This window comes from Corvus hawaiiensis, chromosome 7 (genome assembly GCF_020740725.1).
Source record: "Corvus hawaiiensis isolate bCorHaw1 chromosome 7, bCorHaw1.pri.cur, whole genome shotgun sequence".
NCBI classification, from domain to species: Eukaryota; Metazoa; Chordata; class Aves; order Passeriformes; family Corvidae; genus Corvus; species Corvus hawaiiensis.
The window spans coordinates 12,516,564-12,538,205 of record NC_063219.1 but is presented as its reverse complement, the minus strand read 5'-3'; the positions used below and the strand labels follow the sequence as shown (position 1 = coordinate 12,538,205).

At 39.8% G+C, this 21,642-nt stretch overlaps 1 protein-coding gene across 2 annotated transcripts in view; it reads left to right on the top strand.

The window, feature by feature from the left end:
* SATB2 (SATB homeobox 2) overlaps positions 1 to 21,642 on the top strand; it is a 134,886-nt gene that overhangs the window by 57,278 nt on the left and 55,966 nt on the right. For both annotated transcript variants that reach the window (XM_048309970.1, XM_048309969.1), the window contains 3 exons: positions 3,523 to 3,649; positions 5,741 to 5,864; positions 10,592 to 10,694. In XM_048309970.1, coding sequence (XP_048165927.1) covers positions 3,523 to 3,649; positions 5,741 to 5,864; positions 10,592 to 10,694 — 354 coding nt within the window. The remainder of the gene's footprint in view (positions 1 to 3,522; positions 3,650 to 5,740; positions 5,865 to 10,591; positions 10,695 to 21,642) is intronic.

The window sequence follows — 21,642 nt, the reverse complement described above, 5'->3', positions numbered from 1 at the left end:
AGAAGTACATGCCATTCAAGAACCAATACTCAGCATAGATAGAGGATCTCTTCTAGAATAAGTTTTGAAAAAACTTTTGAGAAAACTGGTCTCTTTATTGTCTTTAATGGCCTAACTGGCCTGGGCTGCATTCAGTCATTTCTAGGTCAGTTGAGAGCTGTTCTAGTGTATGGCCGTTTCTTGAGTGTGTGCAAGCATTGAAATCTGTTAGCTTTCCCTTAAAAACTTTTACAGGAAAAAAGTCCCAATAGATACAGGAGGGAGAACCAGATTCATTAACAGAAGGGTTTTGGGAACTCAAGAAACACGTTTTTGGATTTCCTGAGCTTTCTGATCTGCTTTGCATTATGCACACATAATTTTGAGAAGGTCTGGAGCGGTGAAGTGATTCTCCCGGAGCAGTAGTATATTCATTAATAACACAGTGACCTTTGCTCATTCGTGTCTCCAGTCCCAAGTCTCCGTCGTGTTAGGATAAAAGCTCAGCCAGGCCAGTTAAAGTGATTTCTTTAAAGGCCTGAGCTGTACCATTTGGAGTCAATGAGAGGAACAGTCAAAAACTGTGTATGTGGAAGTGACCCCTTGCTACCAGGCTGCTTTCATTTCGAGGTTGCTGTTATGCTGGAAATGTCCAGTCCTGAATAAGAACGGACGTTTTTAGGGGGAAATTTTGGACCACTCAGTTTTTACTGAGGAGTCATTCAGAGATGTCTTCTAGTGTGCAGAGAACGCATTTGTTCAACAAGTTGGCATCATCTTCCCAAACACAGCCCAAGAGTTGCCTTAAGTACACTGTTGGTGCCGTGAAATAAGCACCTGTAAAGTCTGCTGAGGAGCTGAATGGAAACCATGGCTTCTGGCTATCGTTTGGACCAGCTTAATGTGCTTTGGAAAAAAATATTTCACACGTCATATCACACCGGCTGAAAAAATAGCGTGCATCAGCAGTGCTGTAACACAGAGTAAAGGACTCTCAGCAGGTGTTAACGTGCAGAGGCACTGAGCATTATGGTAACACCTGTGTTTGTTTAAATCCAGCCAAAACAATTTCCTCTCCAGTTGTAGAGGAGGATAAAAAAAAAAACCCTCCCTAACTTCCAGTAGTAGCAGACATTCCTGTAAAACAATTTGCATAGTATTTCCCATGGTGCACTCTGGCTGCACTGGGCTTTTTTTCTTTAAACCCTTTTAGTCTGGGGACACCTTTAGTAACTTCAGTGCTTCCTGACCATCTCTTTGTCCTTTGCCAGCATTTCCAGGCCCGAGCAGTTGCAGATGGTGTGCTCTCTGAGTGCTTTCCTTAATTGAATGAAAAATAAAGCCTCTTGTAAAATATTACCAATTTAGATGTGACTTATGGGGCACATATGATGCTTATTTTTTCAATTACATGAAAACTTGGCGAGATTAAACATAGGAAGCCAAGTGTTCTGTGAAGCCAGTATAGATTTCTGGATTTTTAGGTGATTTTGCTTTAAATTATTATATAGCAGGAGGAGGTGGAGGATGTCAGCAGCTAAACTGTTTTCCCAGCATGTATTTTACTCAGTGGACCCTTGATGCTCATTTCATGACTAATATATGCTGTACTATATGCATTTCTTGTTGTCACCAGAGATAACATTAAGTAAACTATCCCCTTAAGAAAAACAGCTTTTCTTGGCAAGTGGAATATGACTCAAGGAGCCAGCACTGGAGACATACGGTGCTGTGAATGAGTGCTGTGTGTTACTCTACTGGATCTGAGTCCAGGCACTATTTATACTGCAGCATATTCAGCACCAGATTGTTAAATCTTAATACTGAAACAGTGCATCATTTAAATGTTTTTGTTCTGTTTATGTCCCATTTTTGAGCACTGGATATCAAGCAACACTTACTAACTTTTTGTTTCATTTGGACAATATCTCTCCTTGCCAAAAACTTTCTAATCTGCTCTTGAAATATTACCCTGTCTGTACCAGTATGTTACAGTGCAACTTTGTGCCACTGAGGATGAACTAGGTCACTTCCAGCTTCTTTCAGTATGTGGTGACAGAATGCCTTGCAAAGCAGTACGTCGGTGGTAAATGCAAAGATTTAAGTGCTACAGAAAAGGAGTTGTGCTAAAATTATTTCCTTTTCAATCTGTGTAGGAATGGGGAATAATATTCTGTAGCAGGTACTTCATGGGTTCATTGTGTTCTGTTATTGTCTCTGTGCGAGAAGCTTTGTTTCAGTGTTTTGATGTGGTGTTTATTTTATGATCACTTTTGGGAGATCAGGATAGAAGGTTTTTGTCATTTACTGCAGTTCAATTAGTTCCAGAGCTGGTGAAGAGCTGGGAGTAGAAAGTGAGGAGGAGATGGCTGAAGTTTCTTGGCATCACAACATCCTTCCAGATACCCAAGAGGAGTTCTTGGCGCGCCTGTTATCGCAGAAGAAGTAGTTTTCTCATGTATTAGCGTATTAAGTTTTTTCTGGCAGTTGAGTTTATGGAAGTCTTTTCGAAGATCAAACAGTGGAAAACAAAACCTCAGGAGGCATCAGTTTGAATGAGAGAATAGTGTCTTGTAGGGCTGAGCTGAGGAAAGTTAAGTGAGCAGAGCAGTGGGGCAGTGGGAGCACAGTGAAGGAGGGAATAAAAGCAGTAGTGGCAATAGTGCAGAACAAGGCTGAACTGCTTTGCTGTCATGTAAGATGGCACTGTGGCTTTCTTTGTTTGGTGTCTTCCTGGAAGTCATTCCTGGGTATTAGTCATTGTTTTTGGTGTGGGTGGGCTCTCTGCAATTGTCTAAACAGAAATAATACCTCTGCACCAAATGGTTTACCATCCAAGTTTATTGTCTTTGTGACAAGCTCATCCAGAAGAGGTGATGATCCCTATTAAAGAATGAACAGAAGTAGAAATAGAACTTACAGCATTCTCCCCCGCCTCCAAAAAGCTATTTTGGATCTGCGGTCAGCAGCTTGCAGTTGTTTGGTTCTTTTTCTTTTTTTTTCCTCCCCACAAAGAAAAGCAACCATCTGCATAGTGCAACTTGTATCTGGGAGTGAACTCTTCCTACTTGGTGGGTTTCCACTGGCATCCATCCACACTGGGAATAGTACCATGCTTAGATTGTAACAGTGCTGAATGCCCACGCATAGGAATTTTCCTGTTCCAGACAAAAGTAATGCATTTATTTACTGAAAAGTTTTTGTAGACTGCAAAATCAGAACTAGAGGGTACTTAAAGCTTATTCTAATTTAAAGAACTAAACTTTGGAGCTACAGTGAAAGATGTGAAGGGAGGAAGTCTCATGTGCTTCCTTGAAGTAATTTAAGAGTCAAGAACATGTCAGCAACTGTCTGCTAAAAATTTTGAGTCTATTCCTGCTCTTCCCCACTGTTTGCCTCAAGAGTCAGTAGAACATGTCTTTCTGGGCAAGACTGCAATAAACCTCAAGGCAGATCTTGAATCTTGGGAACAATCAATCTTGCTGAAGGGTTTAATAAATGGCTGATAAAATATAAAACATGGATTTTTTGTTTTCTTTTCAGGAATAATCAAGCTTGGGAGGTGGAATCCCCTCCCTCTGAGTTATGTGACTGATGCACCAGATGCGACAGTAGCCGACATGCTACAAGATGTCTATCATGTTGTGACATTGAAAATCCAATTACAAAGGTGGGTGTTTCTGAACATCTGTCCTTCCCTATTCTCTGAGCTGCTCTGTTGGTTACAGCATTACTACAGAGATTAGCACATCCTGTCTTCATTAATTTCTGGTCTTCTGATGAAATGGAAAGAAAATTAAGAGAAGGGTGAGTCACCTGGCAGCTTTTTGGTGCACGTTCCAACTGATACTGTATATTTTCTAAAGTAGCAATATAGTAACAGAGAGGGGAAGGGCAGAAACCCAATCAAGTAAAGATGGATGGGGCTTTTAAAGGCAGATCTTCCTACAGTTCATAATTTAATGGATTCTTAAGTTCTAATTGTATCAAATAATAAATTCCTTGCCTTTTCTAGGGGCTGCATTGTAAAAATCCAGGTCTTCTGCAGCCAGTTGCTGAGATGTGATGGTGGAGAACTTTTTTTGACCTTTCTTTTTTTTTCTCCAGTGGTCTTTCCAGCAAGCAGAAGACAAGGAAGGAAAGTGTCACTGCAGCTCCATTTGGCATTTGGAAAATATTTTCCTTCTCTGAGGGCTAGTTCTGATTAGCAAAGCAAAAGCTCTCAACACTTTTACACTTATTTGCCCTCCTTACTTCCCACTCTTCCCTCCTTTTTTCTTTCCACTCCCTCTATGGGCCTTCTAAAGAGTCCTCAAATAGTTCCTGATGTAAAGTCCCCAGCAGTTCATGGCATACTCCAGACCTGCAGATAAGCCTACATTGCACAGCCTCTTGTAGCTGTATGGCCAAGACATGACAGAGGAAAGAGTAAAAAATAAGACAGTCTGGAAGAACTTGCTGACAATTCTTTAAAGCTTTGGCTTGAACAGAAGGAGGGGCCCACCGGGATATGTGTGAGTCCTTTGGTGGTACATACCCTCCAACTGTTCATTTCAATTTAGAATTTGGAAGTAGTTGATGCCTCACTGACATTAAACTTCCAAACAGCAACATTTCTTTCCTATTATATCTCTGATGGTGCTTGGGTTTTCTGATTCCCATGAACAGATCTTTCCTTGGTTTTATATACTGTTACAATTTTTCAGCTGGGCTGCATCTCTGCTATGTACTTGTAAAAGTGTGTCTAGACCCTACAGATGCTGTGAAACAAGTGTAATAACTCGTTTCCTCAGAAGTATGAGTTCATGTAGCCTGTTGTCACATCTGTATTAGCAAAGGGTGTCAACCCAAGATTAAGATCTCATACTTTATCTTCAGAGTGCCTGAATGCCTGGATGCCACGTAAATAAAAGGTGGTCCGTGACTTTGATATAAAGATGATCACTGACTACCTGAACTCCTTGAGTGCAACTAAAGGTTCATCTCAGGGAAAAGCCAGGCTGTAAGGGCAGAAGGCAGAACCACCTCAGAAGCCGTTGGAGAGCATGCATTAAGTCTGCACCAGTAATGGCAGTGACAAGCTTCTCCCACCTTTTTGATGTGCTTCTTGGGTCTGTCCCCATGCATGTAGACACAAACCATAAGCTTGTTAAATTAAAAGAGGCACAAGTCATATGAAGACAAAAGCTTCACTACATATGCAGTTCTTCTAGAATGAAAGTGAGAATGAACTGCGTGTGACAGATGTTGGGCATATGGCTTAATGTGTTTCTGAAAGGCTCTTGGATACTTCAGTGATAAGGGCAGTATAAGAACCTGTAGAAAATGAAACTAATTTTTCAAACTGTTGCCTCCACACAATGAGGGCCCTTGCTGTTCAGGGATTTTGTTAGTGGCAGTGCAGCATATATGTTTGTTTTTCTACCCCAGCAGGAGTATCTTTGTCTGGAATCGATGGCTTTACTCAGCCATTCCTGGGGCTTGCTTTATGCAGTTTCTTTGCTCTCCATCAGGCCCCAGCAGGGATGGTTATGCACATGTATAATACCATAGGAGGATTAGCAGCTGTGTTGAACTGCACATCTTCTGGTAATCGTGCTTGGTGGGAGAGGGATAGAGGGGAGAAACACCTTGATGGGCTGGCCAAGCAGGAAACTCCAGGGTTGTGCTTGTTGCTTAAAGGTCTATAGCACTTGCATGCAAAAAGTAAGCATCTGTGAAGGTGTTATTTCTATCTGCTTTTTGCTTTCTGTTTCAACAGTTGTTCAAAGTTGGAAGACTTGCCAGCAGAGCAGTGGAACCATGCCACAGTTCGCAATGCCTTAAAGGAACTGCTCAAAGAGATGAATCAGAGCACATTAGCCAAAGAATGCCCTCTCTCACAGGTCAGTGCTTTCAACAGGCTTAGGGAAAGAAAGATTTGCAAGAACTAAAGCTCATATTTGTTCTGTAAAGAGCCTACACAAAACAATTCCATAAATACCGAATAAATGTCTCATTTTCTTTAGAAAGGAGAAATTCTAATTAATATGTTACATAGTATCTTTACACCATGTTTTCTTAGTGGGTTGCCAGGTAAAAATTATGAATTAATTGATTGGTTTTCAGAAAGATGTAAATTCTTTATGTAGATTTTAATCTGAACCTATTGCAATAGGACTAATGATCCTCAAATGCAAGATTTGCGTGGCTTCTTCCCACTAGCAGAGGCTTGCTTTCCCCCCTAACCAATGGGTAGGTCTCATCAGCCTGCAACCATGATAAAAAGTATGCAGTTTTAACAGTGGTGCCCCAATTTCTAGGAAACAGCAACAAAAAAATGTATATGTAATTATGTTAAAAAAAGAACAAAAACTCAGTCTCATTCTTCATGACTGCTTTTTAAACACCAGTGATGTCATGTCTAAGACACAGGTTCCTACAGATGTCATGAGCTCTATTTGTACTTCAGATAGTCATAATGAGACATTCATAAAATTTTCATAACTTAGTTCTCCTTGCCTCTCAGAAAAAACTGAATAACACTTTAGCACCCAGACCAGGTAACTTTGCTAGGCATGAAAAATATATTGCTTTCTAAAATGTGTACTAGAATCAAAGGTTAATCTGTCCACTGTATCTTTTAAAAGTCAAAACATGAGTAATCCCTGCTTCCTAAAAATCCATTGCTTTGCTTGCTCATATCCAACATTTTTCTCCTGTGATTGTCTGTCTTGCATTGCACTGTATGTTCATCCTACAATTCATGATCCAAAGCCTCCATGAACCAAGGGAATTCTCTCTATTCACCACAAATTTGCCTCGGTGTGTTATGATTATAGCTCCCGGGAAAGCACAGAGGTGAAATACAGAGCTGGTAGGAATCACATTCTTTTAGCAATGTGGGATCTGCAGAAGTAACAGGAATGGAAGGGTTTTGTAAGGAAAAGCCACAGAACTTGCCTTATTTACTAAAGGAGTAACAGTCACTGTAGATATGCATGGTGTTGAATATGCATTGAATACAAAAATGTTTTTCTTTTCACACACTTTAAGTGTAATGTCTTTAAATAGAATTATCTGCGGAATCTGGTCAGCTAATGATGATTGCAGCATATGGTTGTCTCTGCCCAGTCTTCTTCAATATCCAGTATAACTAAACTATGCATCATTTCATATGCAGAATTCATTTGTTGTCTGGGTCTGTTTCCTCCCACTTCAGTTTCAAAGCCTACCAGGTGGAAATGCTGCAGTTGGTTTACTCCTTCTATAGCTTCAGTCTGACATGTGTTTACAAAATTACTGATGGCAGAAGTGTAGCAGCCAAAATCCTTGCCCCAGTATTTATTTAGCGGACAAAGCTAAGAGGAGACCCTTCTGTGGAAAATTGAGCTTGCTTACTTTTAAACACAGGTATAAATGACCTTGGGTAGTGACTAACCCTTGAACTGAGACTGCAGAATGCAGCTTGTATTACTATTATTATTGCCACAAAAAGTTTCAGTCTCTTTTGGTTTAGCTCACAAAATGCAGAAGATACAATGGAAGGTTGTACAGAAGCTGTCTATTGCCATCATCTGAATATGCCTCTAATACAATTCCTTCTCCCAAATCAGTTTTAAAAAAATATCGTGCCAAATGTGAAATGTCATTACAACCCCCTCGTGGTTAATATATTATTGACAGCAGCAAATTGCAGAGTGGTCTCTTAGGAGTCAAACTGCAGAGTAAATGCTGCTGTTTATTAATGTGTTCACAGTGCCTCAAGTACAGAAGTGGAGAGGGGCAGCGCAGGGAGCTCCCACTCCCACCACCGACGGTGCTCCATCTCTGGTTCTCAGTGCCCGAGCTCTCCAAGCAGCCCAGATGGGGATTCTGATTGCTGCTAATGGGAAATGTAATCATTCACTTTGATTTAAAATTGTTCTGGTTTTTTTCTGCTAGGTGTATTACATGTCTGCAGCTTAGCTACCCTTAGCATACGGCTCCTGTTCAAACAAATAAATCCCAGTTAAACAAGCTGGGGGAAAGGAGGGTAGGTGGGGGGAGTGTGTGTGGCAGAAAGAAATCCAATTATTTCAGCATTTCCATCTTTTGGTAGAGATCTCTGTCTTTCCTGTGTATCGTATAACTCATTTCAGCACTAACTGTGCATTTTGTCTCTTTGCTGGAGCAGGCTTTCTTGGGACATGAGCATGTCCCATATTTTTCTCCTTGAACTTACTGCACAAGATTTTCTTTGTGTGGATATTTCTTAGCTCCTGGTCTAAGTAGTTTTCATTCCACATGGCTGTCATGGCCACACACATACCAAACATAGCTGCTGCTTTATTCCTTCCTTAAGGATTTTTCCAGAAATATTATGCATTATTTAGAAATTTGCAACTAGTGAGTGATTTTTATTTTTTTCCACTCTCTTCTAAATGGATATTTCCTTTCTGCAGACTTACCAAGATTCCTAACAGAAATACCCCTAGTGTTGCTTTACATATAATAGTGAGGATATGTGGTTTCAAAGTTGTAATAGTTCTTTCCCCTGCAGAAGAGAATCTGTCCTGGGATTTTTTTACCAATGGTTGATTTACTGTTTGATTTTACTATTTAGTTTAAGTTTTGCTTTCTCAAGTAAAGATTAATGGGTTAATATATTCTGTGATATTGAATAGCCCCATGATTTCAGTAATGTTGATTTCTTGTAGAGCTAGATAATTTGGAGGAGGAAACCACCCTGCGCCCCAAAAAAAAAGAAAAAAACCAAATTGATATGTAGACAGAGTTAAACAATTTCCCCACCCTTCCTTAGTGAATGGAAATTTAACTAAAATGATGCAAAAAACCCCTCAGGTTAGCTCAAATTTGTACAGAAACCTTCCTCAGCAGAGGCTATCGCCGTGTCAGGCTTTCAGAATTCTATTGCTTGTTAAAATGCTGTAGAGCAAGGGAAGATTTATGGGCAAGGAATTGCTGCTGACTGCCACAATGCTAGGTTTATGTCTCAAAATATTGATTTTAATTAGAAAATTGGATCTCGGTTTTAGAAATTGGAGTTGCTACTTAACAAAGCTCTTACTTCATAGCCTTCAAAATCTACTGCAGTGCACCATAGCACCCTTTGAGTGGGAAGGGTAGTGAAAAGGCAGAAGAGCCTCTTTACTGAAAGTAAAATTACCTGTTGAAGACTGAAAGTAATCTGTATCACTCAGTTATCTTAATTCTCTCAGTTTTGCTCACGTTTTTTAAATTCTTCAAACTCAAGAGTTAGGAACAGAGTCCTGTTGTGTTTCAGTGAATATGGGACAGGAGGCTGGATAAATCTGGAAGAGGGCAAGGATGATTTTGTTTTTAAAGCATTGTTAAATTCAGTGAGTCAGTGTGTAAGCCTTGTAGCTTTCCAGAGATGGCCAAGAGCCTGCAGAAACCCATAGGCCAGAGCTTGAAGCCATGGTTTGAGTTGTGAGGTCATCCTTGCTCTCTCCTCTTGGTGCAGAAAGGTCGCACAAGGTGCCACGGCTTTCTCTGAGCTTTGATGAAAGTGCAGAAGGAGGGCATGAGGAAAAGATGGTCTGTGGAGAAGGTGCATTGGCTGCTGTGTGTTGGTGCTGTTAGATTGCATTGCCTTGCTGGCAGTGTACATGTGCTGGGAATGATTTGACCCTGGAAGAGTTCAAAAAGGGGAAAAGGAGAGCAAAATCGTTAAAAGGATGCCTCCTCTGTAGCATGGAGGAGGGGAAGGGAAAAACAGAATGGAAGAACTACCAGTAATGAGGCTGTTAGCCATCCTATGGACAGAAGCATCCCAGATATAAAATATCCTTTTTACTGGTGTCAGGTGCTGCAGAACCAGTCTGCAGCGCTCTCCTCAGTTGGCTTGTACGGAGTTGCTTAGGGGGAATTTGCAGAGTAGGGAGGGTTGCTGGTTAGGCAAGTAATATTTCAGTTTTATTGAGCTTTCTTGTGGGTTTTGACTGCTCTGTGTTGTAGTTTGTGTATTTCCCTTTGCTCTGAATGGCACTGCTAATTTCTCTTCTGGGTGATTTTTCACACAAGGGCTAATCACACGTTTCTATAAATTATATTAATTTAACTTATTTGCCTAACTGTTGTTCTGTAGCAAGTAGCACGGATGTTCTCCAGTTCTTGGCTGTGCAGACTTGCTGCATTTGGAAGCAGAACAGAGACATCTGAAAAGCATTATTTGGATTATGCATGCTGGAGCATCTAATCTTACCTTTAGGATCTGGTCCCTAAATTCTGCTTGGTGCAGTGAGCATGTGTTCCTCAGCACGGCACTGCCTGTTGTTATGCGAGCAAAGTTTAGCTTTTGTAATATCACAAATACAAAGCAAAGTAGAACTTCCCTCACAGCTTGAGCTGCAGGTCTCAGTCTAGGTTTGTACTACATCTTTTTTTCACATAATTGTACAAAATAATTGTTTTGTGATTTTATTTATGGCTGGGCATATAGACTGGAGAGTAAAACCAAATTTTTGTACTCATCAGATGGTTCTTTTGGTTTTAAAGTCACAAATGGATGATCGTTATGCGCTCACGTGTCATTTACTTTCCCTGGAAAAGATTTCTAATTGTGGAAGATATTTTAAATCACTTTTTGTGTTTCTTTCTATACTTCCAGAGTATGATTTCATCCATTGTAAATAGTACATACTATGCCAATGTGTCAGCAACCAAGTGCCAGGAGTTTGGGAGATGGTACAAAAAGTACAAGAAGATTAAAGGTAAATTGATTTTTTTGTTGTTGCTTTCCAAATTCTTGAAATTCTGCTGACAGTTTGAGATTATTTTCTTTAAATAAAAGTAATAATAAGGTATAATAATATTAGTGAATTTGTCTACAAAGAGGTCACAGTCACAGCACATTTGAAATTAAATCTGATACTTTACAAACAAGGCTGGCATGAAAACACAGGACACAAAACATGCTCAAAATATCCCATTTAGCTGTGCTGAAAGATCAACTGTGTTTTGAATTAAGCTAAAACATTTTGGAAAGAAAAAGTTGTAGTATCTCAGAATTTAAACGTTAAATTGCTATGTAAATTGCCTTAGTTTCGTGTTGTTCCTGAAAGCTAAAAAACTGACTTTTTAAGTTACAGTGCCCTTGTTCTCTGTTTTCAATACTGCAAAGTGTACTGGCATTCCTGCTTTTATCCTGTAGGCATTTTATCCTGTAGAATCTGGATACAGAGGATTTAATAGATTGTTAGGAGACACTTGTAAATAACAAGGTGCTGCACCCGCTGAAGTTAAGATAAAAATAGCCCATTGTTTGTCTTTTTTCTACAATGAAATTGTATTGGTAGGTCTGCAGTGCCTGAGGGAGTAAAACTGAAATTCATCCCATTCTCACCACTGAACTGTCTGATCACCTGTCAGTGGTGCACAAAACAATGTGACAAGCATCCATCATGTGTGGTTGTGTGGTTTGATCTTTTGTTCTTCCTTTCCTTTGGCAAGGGACTTAGGTGTGCACTGGACCACTTGTTTTTGTAGGTTTTTTGTAGGGCTTTTGTTTGTTTGTTTGTTTAGCACTGTGCTTTAAATGCTCAGAAGTTTGAGGATAGTCAAAAACATTTTCATAATTCCACCTGGCTTCTCTCTCCCCAAATGTCCATCACCCTTGGAGGTTAGCTGTATCCTGGGATAGGGCTTTTTCATAGTTTTTCTCTCTTACACCACTGAAAGGAAGATTCATTGTCTGAAAGAAGGCTATTCGACTATTATTAGTCTAATAATAATAGACTAATTAATAGACTAATAATAATGTCTAATAATAGACTATTATTGTCATTTCTGTTTGTGATACTTTCACAAGCCAGAAAAATCATAACAGAATTCAGAAACATTATGAAGAAATAGGGTAATGTCATGTCCTTGAGAAACCATTGTATTTTTAGTCGTGTGAAGATTAGCACCTTTCAAAAGGAGTGTGCCATCTTTTCCTTGTAAAAGGCTGGCAAACATAAGCTACAGAAGTTTGCTTGTTTTGTTTCCTTAGGACAGGCTAGAAATCTACATAATAGTACCATAAAGAGTCTGCTGCTTGAGTTAGGAACACATGAAACAAAATTGTGTGAAACATCAGAACAAGTTCTGAGGCATCTGGTTTTTCTCTGCACATCTGGCTTGTGCAGAGCATACCTGTAAGACACTCATGCCTCGGCTCTGCAATGATTAGATTTTCACTAGGGGGAAAAAAGAAAGAATGTTCTCTGGTAAAATTTTTTGTGTCTAGAAGGAAAATTGTCCAGGCAGAATTGGGGTAACAGTGCAGGTAGGGAAATGGAGATGTTGCTTTTCACCTACTATAATGGTTTAGGCTAGAACTAAAAACGTTGATTGGACATTTTAGCATGTGGTTACCCTCATGCCAGATGAACTGGATATTTTCTTTTCTCTCTAAATTGCCATTGTGTAACTCAGAAGTGTTTCTTTTCTCTAAATGGTGTCTCTTAATAAAAGAATTTTACTCAAAGTGCTTTAACATATCCTCTTGGTTAAAAAGCAATCAAAGGAATCAAACAGATTTGAGGTCATCACCATTCGCTTTTACTTGTTGTTCTGGGAGAACAGAAATAGGCTTTTTTTATTCATTTTTCTTCTTCTTTTTTTCAAAACTGGGCAAGGGTGCCAGTTGCAGAGGCACTGGAAGCCCTTAACTGTAGTGTTCTTAACTGTAGAGATGCTACTACAGCTTCGGAGTATTTCTAGCACACTGTTTTCCACTTTCTTCCATTCTTAGAGCTTTACGCTCTTACTTCTTTTTACTTAGTAAGTGCACAGTTAAATTGTTAAGTGCAATAAAAGCAGATTGAAACCTCAATCAAAAGGTCAAGGATCCAAACCCGAAGAGTTTGCCAGATAACTCTGTATCTGTGCTATTCAGAGACACAGCCAGTCATTGCTGTTTGGAAGTTTGTGTGTGTTAGTAGGAGGAGAAAAAGGAAGGTTAAGGTATGTGTGAAGTAAACACAAGCTGCTATAAAGCAGTTCAAGTAGTGTTGATTCATCAACCATATGAGTGGGAGAGAAAACAAAGAGTCTGTGGCAGGTACAGTGGTGCATGGAGAATAAACAGTCACATAACTTCAGAGCAGTAATCTTAACCGCCTGCAAACAGGAAGACTTCTGCAATTCTTTAGGTGGTTTCAATTTCTCATCATCTCTTGTTTCATGTTGTTTTGTTTCTTTTCTCTAGGCAGATATTCGTGCAGGACAGCTCAGTTAGTGTGTAAAATCAGTGACTCGAGTTACATGCATCAGTCATCATGTACTCCTTTAATAATAATTTTAAACAAGGTGAATGGATGATGCACCTATTCATTTTTTTTGAGCTGTAGCTGGATATTATTAGACAAAGCTATAATTTAGAGTCTTTAGAACCAGCACCCCTATCCTTGTCTAGCTCTAGTTGGTTACTAGAAAGTAAAAGCAAAAAACAACTCACATGAGCTGTGGTAAATACAAAATAGGAAGGGGCTTCAAAATAACTTCATTGACGTTGCAAACTAAATGCAGCCTACAGTGTTAAATGTGTTTCCTATTATCTGCTAATGTCTGTTGTAATAAAACAGTGGGAACTAAATGGTTGCTTCTTAATCAAAACCATGATTTCCTAAACATAAGCTATGTGATTCTGTTACAAATTGCCACATATAGATCTACTAGGTCAAACTTTTTTCCTTTCATAGAAATAAATAAACAGTAAATTATTTATGCACTCTGGAAGATCAAAGTAATTACAACCAAAGACAGACAGAAATAAAAACTTCTCTGGAAAAAAAGAAAAAAAGAGAAGCATCAGGTTGCCGAGTGCATAATTAATGCTTAAATAATATAAGAAAGTGAACAATCAATAATTTGATATCATTAGCCACAGATGTAAAAGCTGTACACAAATGGAATTGTATCACATCTCTCAAAGTAAAGATTCTCAGTGTGCATTCTGCTGAACTCACCAAAAAGACAGCTAAACTACTTATGCTCATAATTTTAAAAAAGTTTTCAGTTAGTTCCGCTCAGCATGGCAATTTGGTTGTGTGTCAGATGATGCTAGAATGAAATTCTGCTTGAATTTTTTTCTCCCACCCTGCCTCATCCCCTTAAGGTTTTAAGACGTTCACAGTTTACTCAGCAGCACGAGAGTTAGTGTACAGCCAGGCTTGGGAATTGGCTGGTGTGAGGATGAAGGCTTTTTGTCTTCTCCTGGCCCTGGGCTTGCCATTTGGAATGTGTGTGAGAACACGAGGGAGATTATAACAGGATGTCCACTCTTTCCAGTCTCTTTAGGATACACGTATCTATTTGAAAGAGAGCTTATATTAAAACAATTGTAATGGAATGTGTACAGTGGTGGGAAACAAAAGGCTTATTGGTTCTTCTGTGGACTTCTTGCCCTCATGGGTGTCTGTAGTCACTTAAGGTGCTAATTAAGCTCTTTAGTATGTGCTGTAATTTTGTTCAAAATATGCACCATGAATTAATCTAGTATTACTATATGAATTTTTTTTTCCTTTTTAATTTTACTTTCTTATTTTTCTTTTTGAGGGATGCAAGGCTTTTTAGTACAAAGTTGTGCATACATGACAAGGCTTAAGTATGTTTAAACCTGCCTTAATGAAGATCAGAGATCCCCCTTTTTTACTAAATAATACATACTAATCAATGACAACTATAGACCAATGGCTTATTCCAGTGGTTCTCAAACTGCCTTTCTCCTGCCCAGTCCCACGGGGATGCTTCTCTCAATCTGAGAAATGCTTGTCTGATTTCTCTAGAAGCTGAACTTGCTGAAGCTGGGAGAAGACATTCAACATTGTTGAAATGCAGGATTTTAATAATTTCTTGAAAGGTTTGCATTGATTCTAAGTTTGATTAACAAATAGATACAGAAATAAAAACACCTTGTAACTATGTACATATATATATATGTATGTATGGAGAGAGGTATTTCAGAACTTAGCCATGCAATTCAGGTAATTGTCAAGGTTACCTACTTGTGTCCCAGTGATTTGGGTTTGTAGCATTTAGAATATTTTTTAGCTCTCTTTCTTAATAGATATTTCACTTCTAAGTGTCATGCTTTCTATTTTTATCAGAAGGACTCTCACTGTATCAGAATTCTTTCACAACTGAAAATCTTAACTGGTGTGAATATTTTCTTTTTGCCTGATGACACAACTTAGCTTGGTAGGAGGAAGTCAGGAAGGCAGCAGGAAGAAATAAATACATTGCGGACTTAAAAATAAAAAGACATATTTTTTTTGTCTGCATATGAAGAACATGTCATCTTTGCTCCTGCCATCAGTGTCTGTCAAAATATAGCTTTCTGTGGATGTGAGTTTTGAGACTGTGGCTGTCTCAAAGTTTTTGTGGAATGATGAGGCTTTTCAGTTTAAAGGAGGAGGGCTCAATTACTTCTGTTTCAACAGATCAAGAATGTAAGAAAAAGCTTTCATAGCTTCCTTAAATCGAAAATCTGCTTTGGCTGCTCTTTGATTTTTCCAATATTACTGATTTGTTGTTTATGTGCTGTTTTATTCTTGAAGGTTTGTTTGCTTACTTCCAATAATGGATAGACAGAGCAATCTGTTTCTCTTTTAATGTGTTCCTAGAGGCCAATGTAGGTTGAGAGAGGTTAGAAACAGGATTCAGAAGGGCTCCCAGCTTTCTTATTTCCAGGCTGAAGGAACTGAGAGTTGCGGCACAGTGATAATGCCAGTGCGAGTCTGGGGAAAATTGTCGCTATGTGCTTGGAGGAATAGTTTTTAATTGTTCCTCTGAAGCAGATGTTGGGGAAGCCTCATGAAAAGGCTCACCAGATCTTTCCCAAACAGTGTTTCTGACTTCTAAAAATACCCTATTTACTGATATATGCATGTATATTCCTCACTCTCTGTGTAAATAGAGGGGTTTATATATATATATATATATATATGTATGTGTGTATATATATGTATATAATGTATTTATATGCGTATATCTTCACCTTTTGCAGAAATGTTAAGTTTTTTAAGGGAATACATTTCATATCTTGACTGGATATTAGTCGTGGCTCTGGCACTAAACCATTTAGGGTTGACTGTGAGGCTCTTGACATTACTGTAACTTTTTCATACTTTTGCATCCCTTACTGTGTATTCATTTCACTAAAAATAGAACTTTTCTCACTTTCTTAAATAAAAAGGAAGGAAAATAACATCATGGGCAAACTTGTCAGCATCTAGGTAACATACATGACCTGAAGATCATCTCTGACTTAGAGACAGCCTCTCAGTGGCCTGCTGTGCTATTTCATGAGGAGAGTAGTTCATCAGTTGGCACTAAATGATGAGGAAAAAGTGGCCTCTCTCTTTAAATATAAGTTAAACGTGTCAAGATTCAGCAAGAATTATAGACCCCTTGACTACTGTTTTCCCCACCCACATTAGCGTTTTGCATTTCAGCATTGTCCGTGGTGTTAAGTGCCAGTTTGGGGGAGTTGTGCGTGTATATTGTTAAAAACCAGTTTACCTGCTGCCATGCGTTCCAGGGGTGTAGGAGTTGTGGCCCTCTTGCTATTCCTCTCTGTAAAGAGAATTAAAACACACCCTTTGGGTTTATATTTTAAGAGTAACTTTCACCTAAAGTAAGTGCATATATGAATCTCAGCTTTACAGAATGTCTTCCCTGGCTTCTGGCTGTTTTGGAGCAGTGGCTCTCAGTGCTCACCATGCCTGTGCTGTGGCACAGGATATGTGAGGGTTGCTGAGTGCCATCTCCTGTGCCTGCATATGGCTGGAGCTGCAGCCAGTGCTGCTTTAGGGAACATAGGCCAGACAGTAAAGCTTGGAAACCCTTCTGTGGAGAAGCTGTCTAGCCACTTGCCCCATGTCTTGCTCAAATGATGTCACTGAACTTTTTAAAAAAAAAGTCTCCTGTTCCAGTACTGTGCTTTTCTCAGGGAGGACCAGTTGTGTGCTGCAGCTGGGACTTCTGCCTTTTTGAATTCTTAGTAAAGAAGGGTCATCTTCATTTTTTAAAAAGTAAAATGTTTTTGTTTTACCCTTCAGAATCTCAAAATTAATTTTCTTTCATATTTAAAAAAAAAGTGTGCTGCCAAACAGCGGCATGTTAGCTCAGACAAAAAGGTATTTTTACAAAGTAAGCATTAGTGGAGATTAGTGTGAAACAGGAGGATGACTTGAAGCTTAGGTACAGGCATAAGCTTTCCTATGTGAAAAGCTGCAGTGCGTCTCTCTGTGATCCCACGGATTTCATAGAATATGTAACTCTGAGAGCAGAATGGTATTCTGTTCACTTGAAATATCTGAAGAGTTTATATCTCTGTCTTAATGATGTTTGTGTTCTGTCTCCCTCCTTTCACCATCTCTGATGGTACGAATCAAGAAGACACACATGTATCTCCCAAAGGGATTGCACAATTGGCTGGGTCATCTGGGAGGTTTGTATCTCCCTTTCGAGATGCCCACAAAGGATTGGTTCTACTGTTACAATAGTTTGACAGAAAGGGAGATATTTTTATATCAGATGAGAACATCAGTCCATCTAAACCAGTACTCCCTGTATTTCTGTCAGACAGCTCTAACGAATGATTCTGCTGCTTCTCCTTTTCCATTTCACCTGACCAATATTCATGGATTAGAACAAGTGGTCACTAGAGCACCTTCAGTGTAATGGTCTTCTCTGCCAGATGGATCTGCCATGTCCTTTTGACAAACAGTGTTAACATGATTATGAAGAACTGAGTTTATGCTTCTATGTGCCTCTTGAACCTATACACAAACCCAAAAATAAATCTAAAAATACGATGATGATGCTTGTCTTCTGAGAAGCACCTTTAGAAGCAGTGCAGTCCAGGGGCAGCCCATGTGAAGAATATGATTTACTGTGCTTAAGCAGAACTGGCAGAAGACATGTTAGCATCTCTGTCCCAGGGGATGACTTAGTGGTAGTCTTGAGGATAAAGGATGAGAAGGTCAGCTGCTCATCAATGTCAGTACGCTCTGCTCAGTTTATCTGAGATTGGTGCTGGTTAAAGGCCCACTTTTTATGATGATTCAAAGTAAAAAAATAGTGATTTGTGCTTTGGTGGGAACCGAATGGTTTGCAACTCAACAAAGAACAGACAATGGCCTTTCCTGTCTGTTTTCCATTAGGCTTGGATAAAGGCCTTTGGTACCCACAGCCAGCGGCCAAACAATTTCTGTATGTGCTCTATAGCTGTTTTGAGGTTCTGTGCTGTCCTGCAGGAGTAGAGGAAGGGAAAGGTTTTAAAAGTTACGACTTTTTGTCATGTCTGCCTCTCCAGTCAACCTGCTTTTCATCCAGTCCTGAGTGCAGGAACAAGTGGCCTAGGCAGAGATCGGGCGCTGAAGCCAGGGAATGACTACGGGTAAATACAAAGATTAGATGTTGAATGAAAATGAGACTCCTCAGACCAGCCCTTTGCGCTGAAGTGGTTAAGTGCGCTGTGATTAAAAGAAATAAGTAATTATCCTAATTATAGATAAAAAGATACAGAATTACCACTTTAAAAGCACCTCCTGTGCTCTGGAGTAGTTCTGTGATTTACAAAGGGGTAGTTCATAATTATGTAGTATAAGCAAGAGGGCACCCTCTGGGTGTAGTGCAGCAGCCCTGTCTCTCCAAGGTGGAGCTGGTGCTGTGCTTTGTCCCCCAAGCTCCAAAGTTCAAGTCTTGCTCCAGTGAGCAGGATGCTGCTAAGCCAAGAGAAATTGTGGGAACCTTTCCGTCTCAAGCTTAGTGCAGGGTATACCAGAGTTCACAGAGCTCTCCCGGCTTGGCCACAACTACTGCTAGAAATGGCTTTTATGATCACCAGGTTTTAAATAATAAATAAAACAAAGAAGCGAACTGAGGCACTGGAGAACAGCCCTGGGTGGTGACATCCTGTCACAATTGAAACATGGCAATTCTGCCGGCTAGTAACTTATTACAAAACGTTTCTTTACCAGCTTCTTCTTACTCTGGGGCAAAGTGCCTGTATGCCTGTGGGACTGAAAAGTTGCGGACACGCTGGGTCATGGATGCTGGCGGATCCTCTGTGTCCCCGCTTGCAGTGCAGTGCTGGAAGACATGTTACACTCTTGCTCTCCCTGCTGCATCCCTTATTGTGCATAGGAATTTGGTTTCCAGTGCTGTCAGTCAATTCAGTGCCACGCATAAGCCCTAAATGCCCCACAGGCTGTTTGTCAGAATGTTCCTATTAACAACTCAGTGCAAATAAAGTGTGAGGGGAAGGGAAGGTGGAGAAATAAATCTTATTTTAAATCTTTTGAGCTGGTTTTATTTTAAATGGAAAGTTGCATGCAGACCACCCCAAGCTATTGTGCTGTGGTCTGCGTCAGCTGCTTGACTGTGCAAGGAAGATTGGGCTAGAGGTTAAGAGCATCACACAGGGGAAGGGTGCACTGAATTCCTTTTGTGCTGTATCCAGGAAGTTTTAACTCAGTTTGGAGTTGAAATACATTGACGCACATGGTAATCATTATAGGATGAGAACTGAATATTCGAATACAACAATTTGTTGCTCCTATTCTGGGGATTATGTTGGTTTCTGACTCTTGTAGAGGTAGAGACATGTTGTAGGGAGGTATAGAAAAATGAAGGGCAGATGCTATCCTGGAGTGCTGTCAGAGCTAATTGCTGAACTTAGCACAGTACCTGTTGTCCAGACACAAGTCTTTGCCTACCTAGTGGTGGGCTTCGGAAGGGTGGGTGGCTCTGCAGTATGACAGTACTGTTGTACTTGGTTTAAATGAGCTTTTCAAGCAAAGAACTGCAGAATTGTATACCAAGTGAGTGATGCAGAGAGAAAACGAAAACACTGCAATGTCTTTTGCTGTGGTCACACCACAGATGGAGGTAGGTAACAGCCTCCTGAACCAGCTTTTATTTAACTACCACAGGCATTGCTAGCAGAAGTAGTTTATCAGCAGTACTTGCATGTAGACAGCACACATCCATTGAACCCCTTCCTTTCCTGTGTAAGGACCTGCTGCTGTGTCCTCACTGCTTTATATTCCAGTCAGTACAGGACTACAAGAGCTCTAAATGTATCCCCAGTTTCAGTAGAACAATAGCAAACAAAGGAAAGACTGTAACTGGGTGTGAACATGGGAAATGGAGGATGCAAAGGTAAAAGCCCTGTCTCAGGAAGATCTGAGGCAGAATGCTGGTGGCACAAAAGCTTTGTGGCTCCTGTATCCCTTTTTCTTAGAGCATTGCTGGCAAGCTGGCCTGTCTCTCAGGACAGTGCCAGTCTCCATCTCAAGGCTGTCTCAGTCTTGCTCCTGTTCAGCCCCACAGAACCCTACCAATCCATAGTTAACAAAGAACAACAGGGAATCAGATACGGGAAATGTGTTAGAGAAGGAAAGAGTCTTGAGGAGTTGAGTAATGCGCATTTTTTCCATCCAGCGTAACTGCTAATGGTAACCTTTTATTACTGAGGTGGTTGGAGTGACTAGAATCTGGTTTGTTTATAGGGAGTACATGCATGGCTGTGTAGTCTAATGTGATCAAAAAAGGAAACTGATAATAAGGGAAAAATATACCTATGGAAGCAAGTCAGGTGATGTTTCTGTGTAATTCCAAGTAGCACTGCAGAGATTAACATCCTGGCAGCCTTTTCATCTTAAACTTTATTTTTATAGGGGTTTATAACTTGGCATTGAAGTCAGGAGTGGGTGGAAACTTGGCAAATGTGGTTCAGCCCAGAAAGTGAATGTTATTTATATTTATTTCTCACCAAGTTTTCAAAAACACTTGGTTACTGTTTTTATGTTCTAACAAGTAATAATTTGTTGGTTTCAGTGACTTATTCTCTGTGTACTTCTCAAACTACAAATAGTTCAGAACTTTTTCAGCTCTTCTGAAACTCCTAGCAGAAGGACTCTAGATTTTTAGGGTTGTCAGTGATGTAGCAGGATGCTCCAAGTATTTCATTACACTGAGCAACAGCTTTATTCGACTTACACCTGCTAAGTAGCTATTGTACATTTGGAATAATTGCATTTGGCTGGCAACTGTGTGTATTTAATGGCATTACTCAGGTACAGGCTTAGTGCAGAGAGGCTGAGGAGGTGACAATATGGCCTTGTGGTCTCTGAATCATCGGTGTTGCAGACAAAGCAGCCCCTCCTCACTCCCCTGCCCACACCCCTGTATCACACAGTGATGGGTCCATCCCTAGAATTAGCGCTACTCCTATTGCATATTTCACATTGATTTCGTGTCTGTTCCTAAAGTGGTATAGAACTTTCTGTACCTCATTCCAGGGAGGCCTACTGACATCATGAGGAGCAGCTTTTGAATAGGGATTTTCAATATTTTCAGCAAGATGAAATACTGCGTTATGTATCTGGCAGCCTGTGAGTAACACAGCAAAACGGTCATTTGCTGACATAATATTTATGTATCACATGTATTGCATTGGCTTTCATAGTTGAAATACAAGTAAACGCTTACTTAGAAAATCAGTTGAGTTGAAACAGTAGCTTTTGTGGAAAAGTGGAATTCATAGTTTTCTTCAAAATTAATTTTTATTTTAAAATTTTAAAGCAATTATTTTATAGAAGGCTAAAGATGTTATGAGATTTTCCTTTAAAAGAATGGGAAGAGTGAGTTAAAATTTCTTACAAG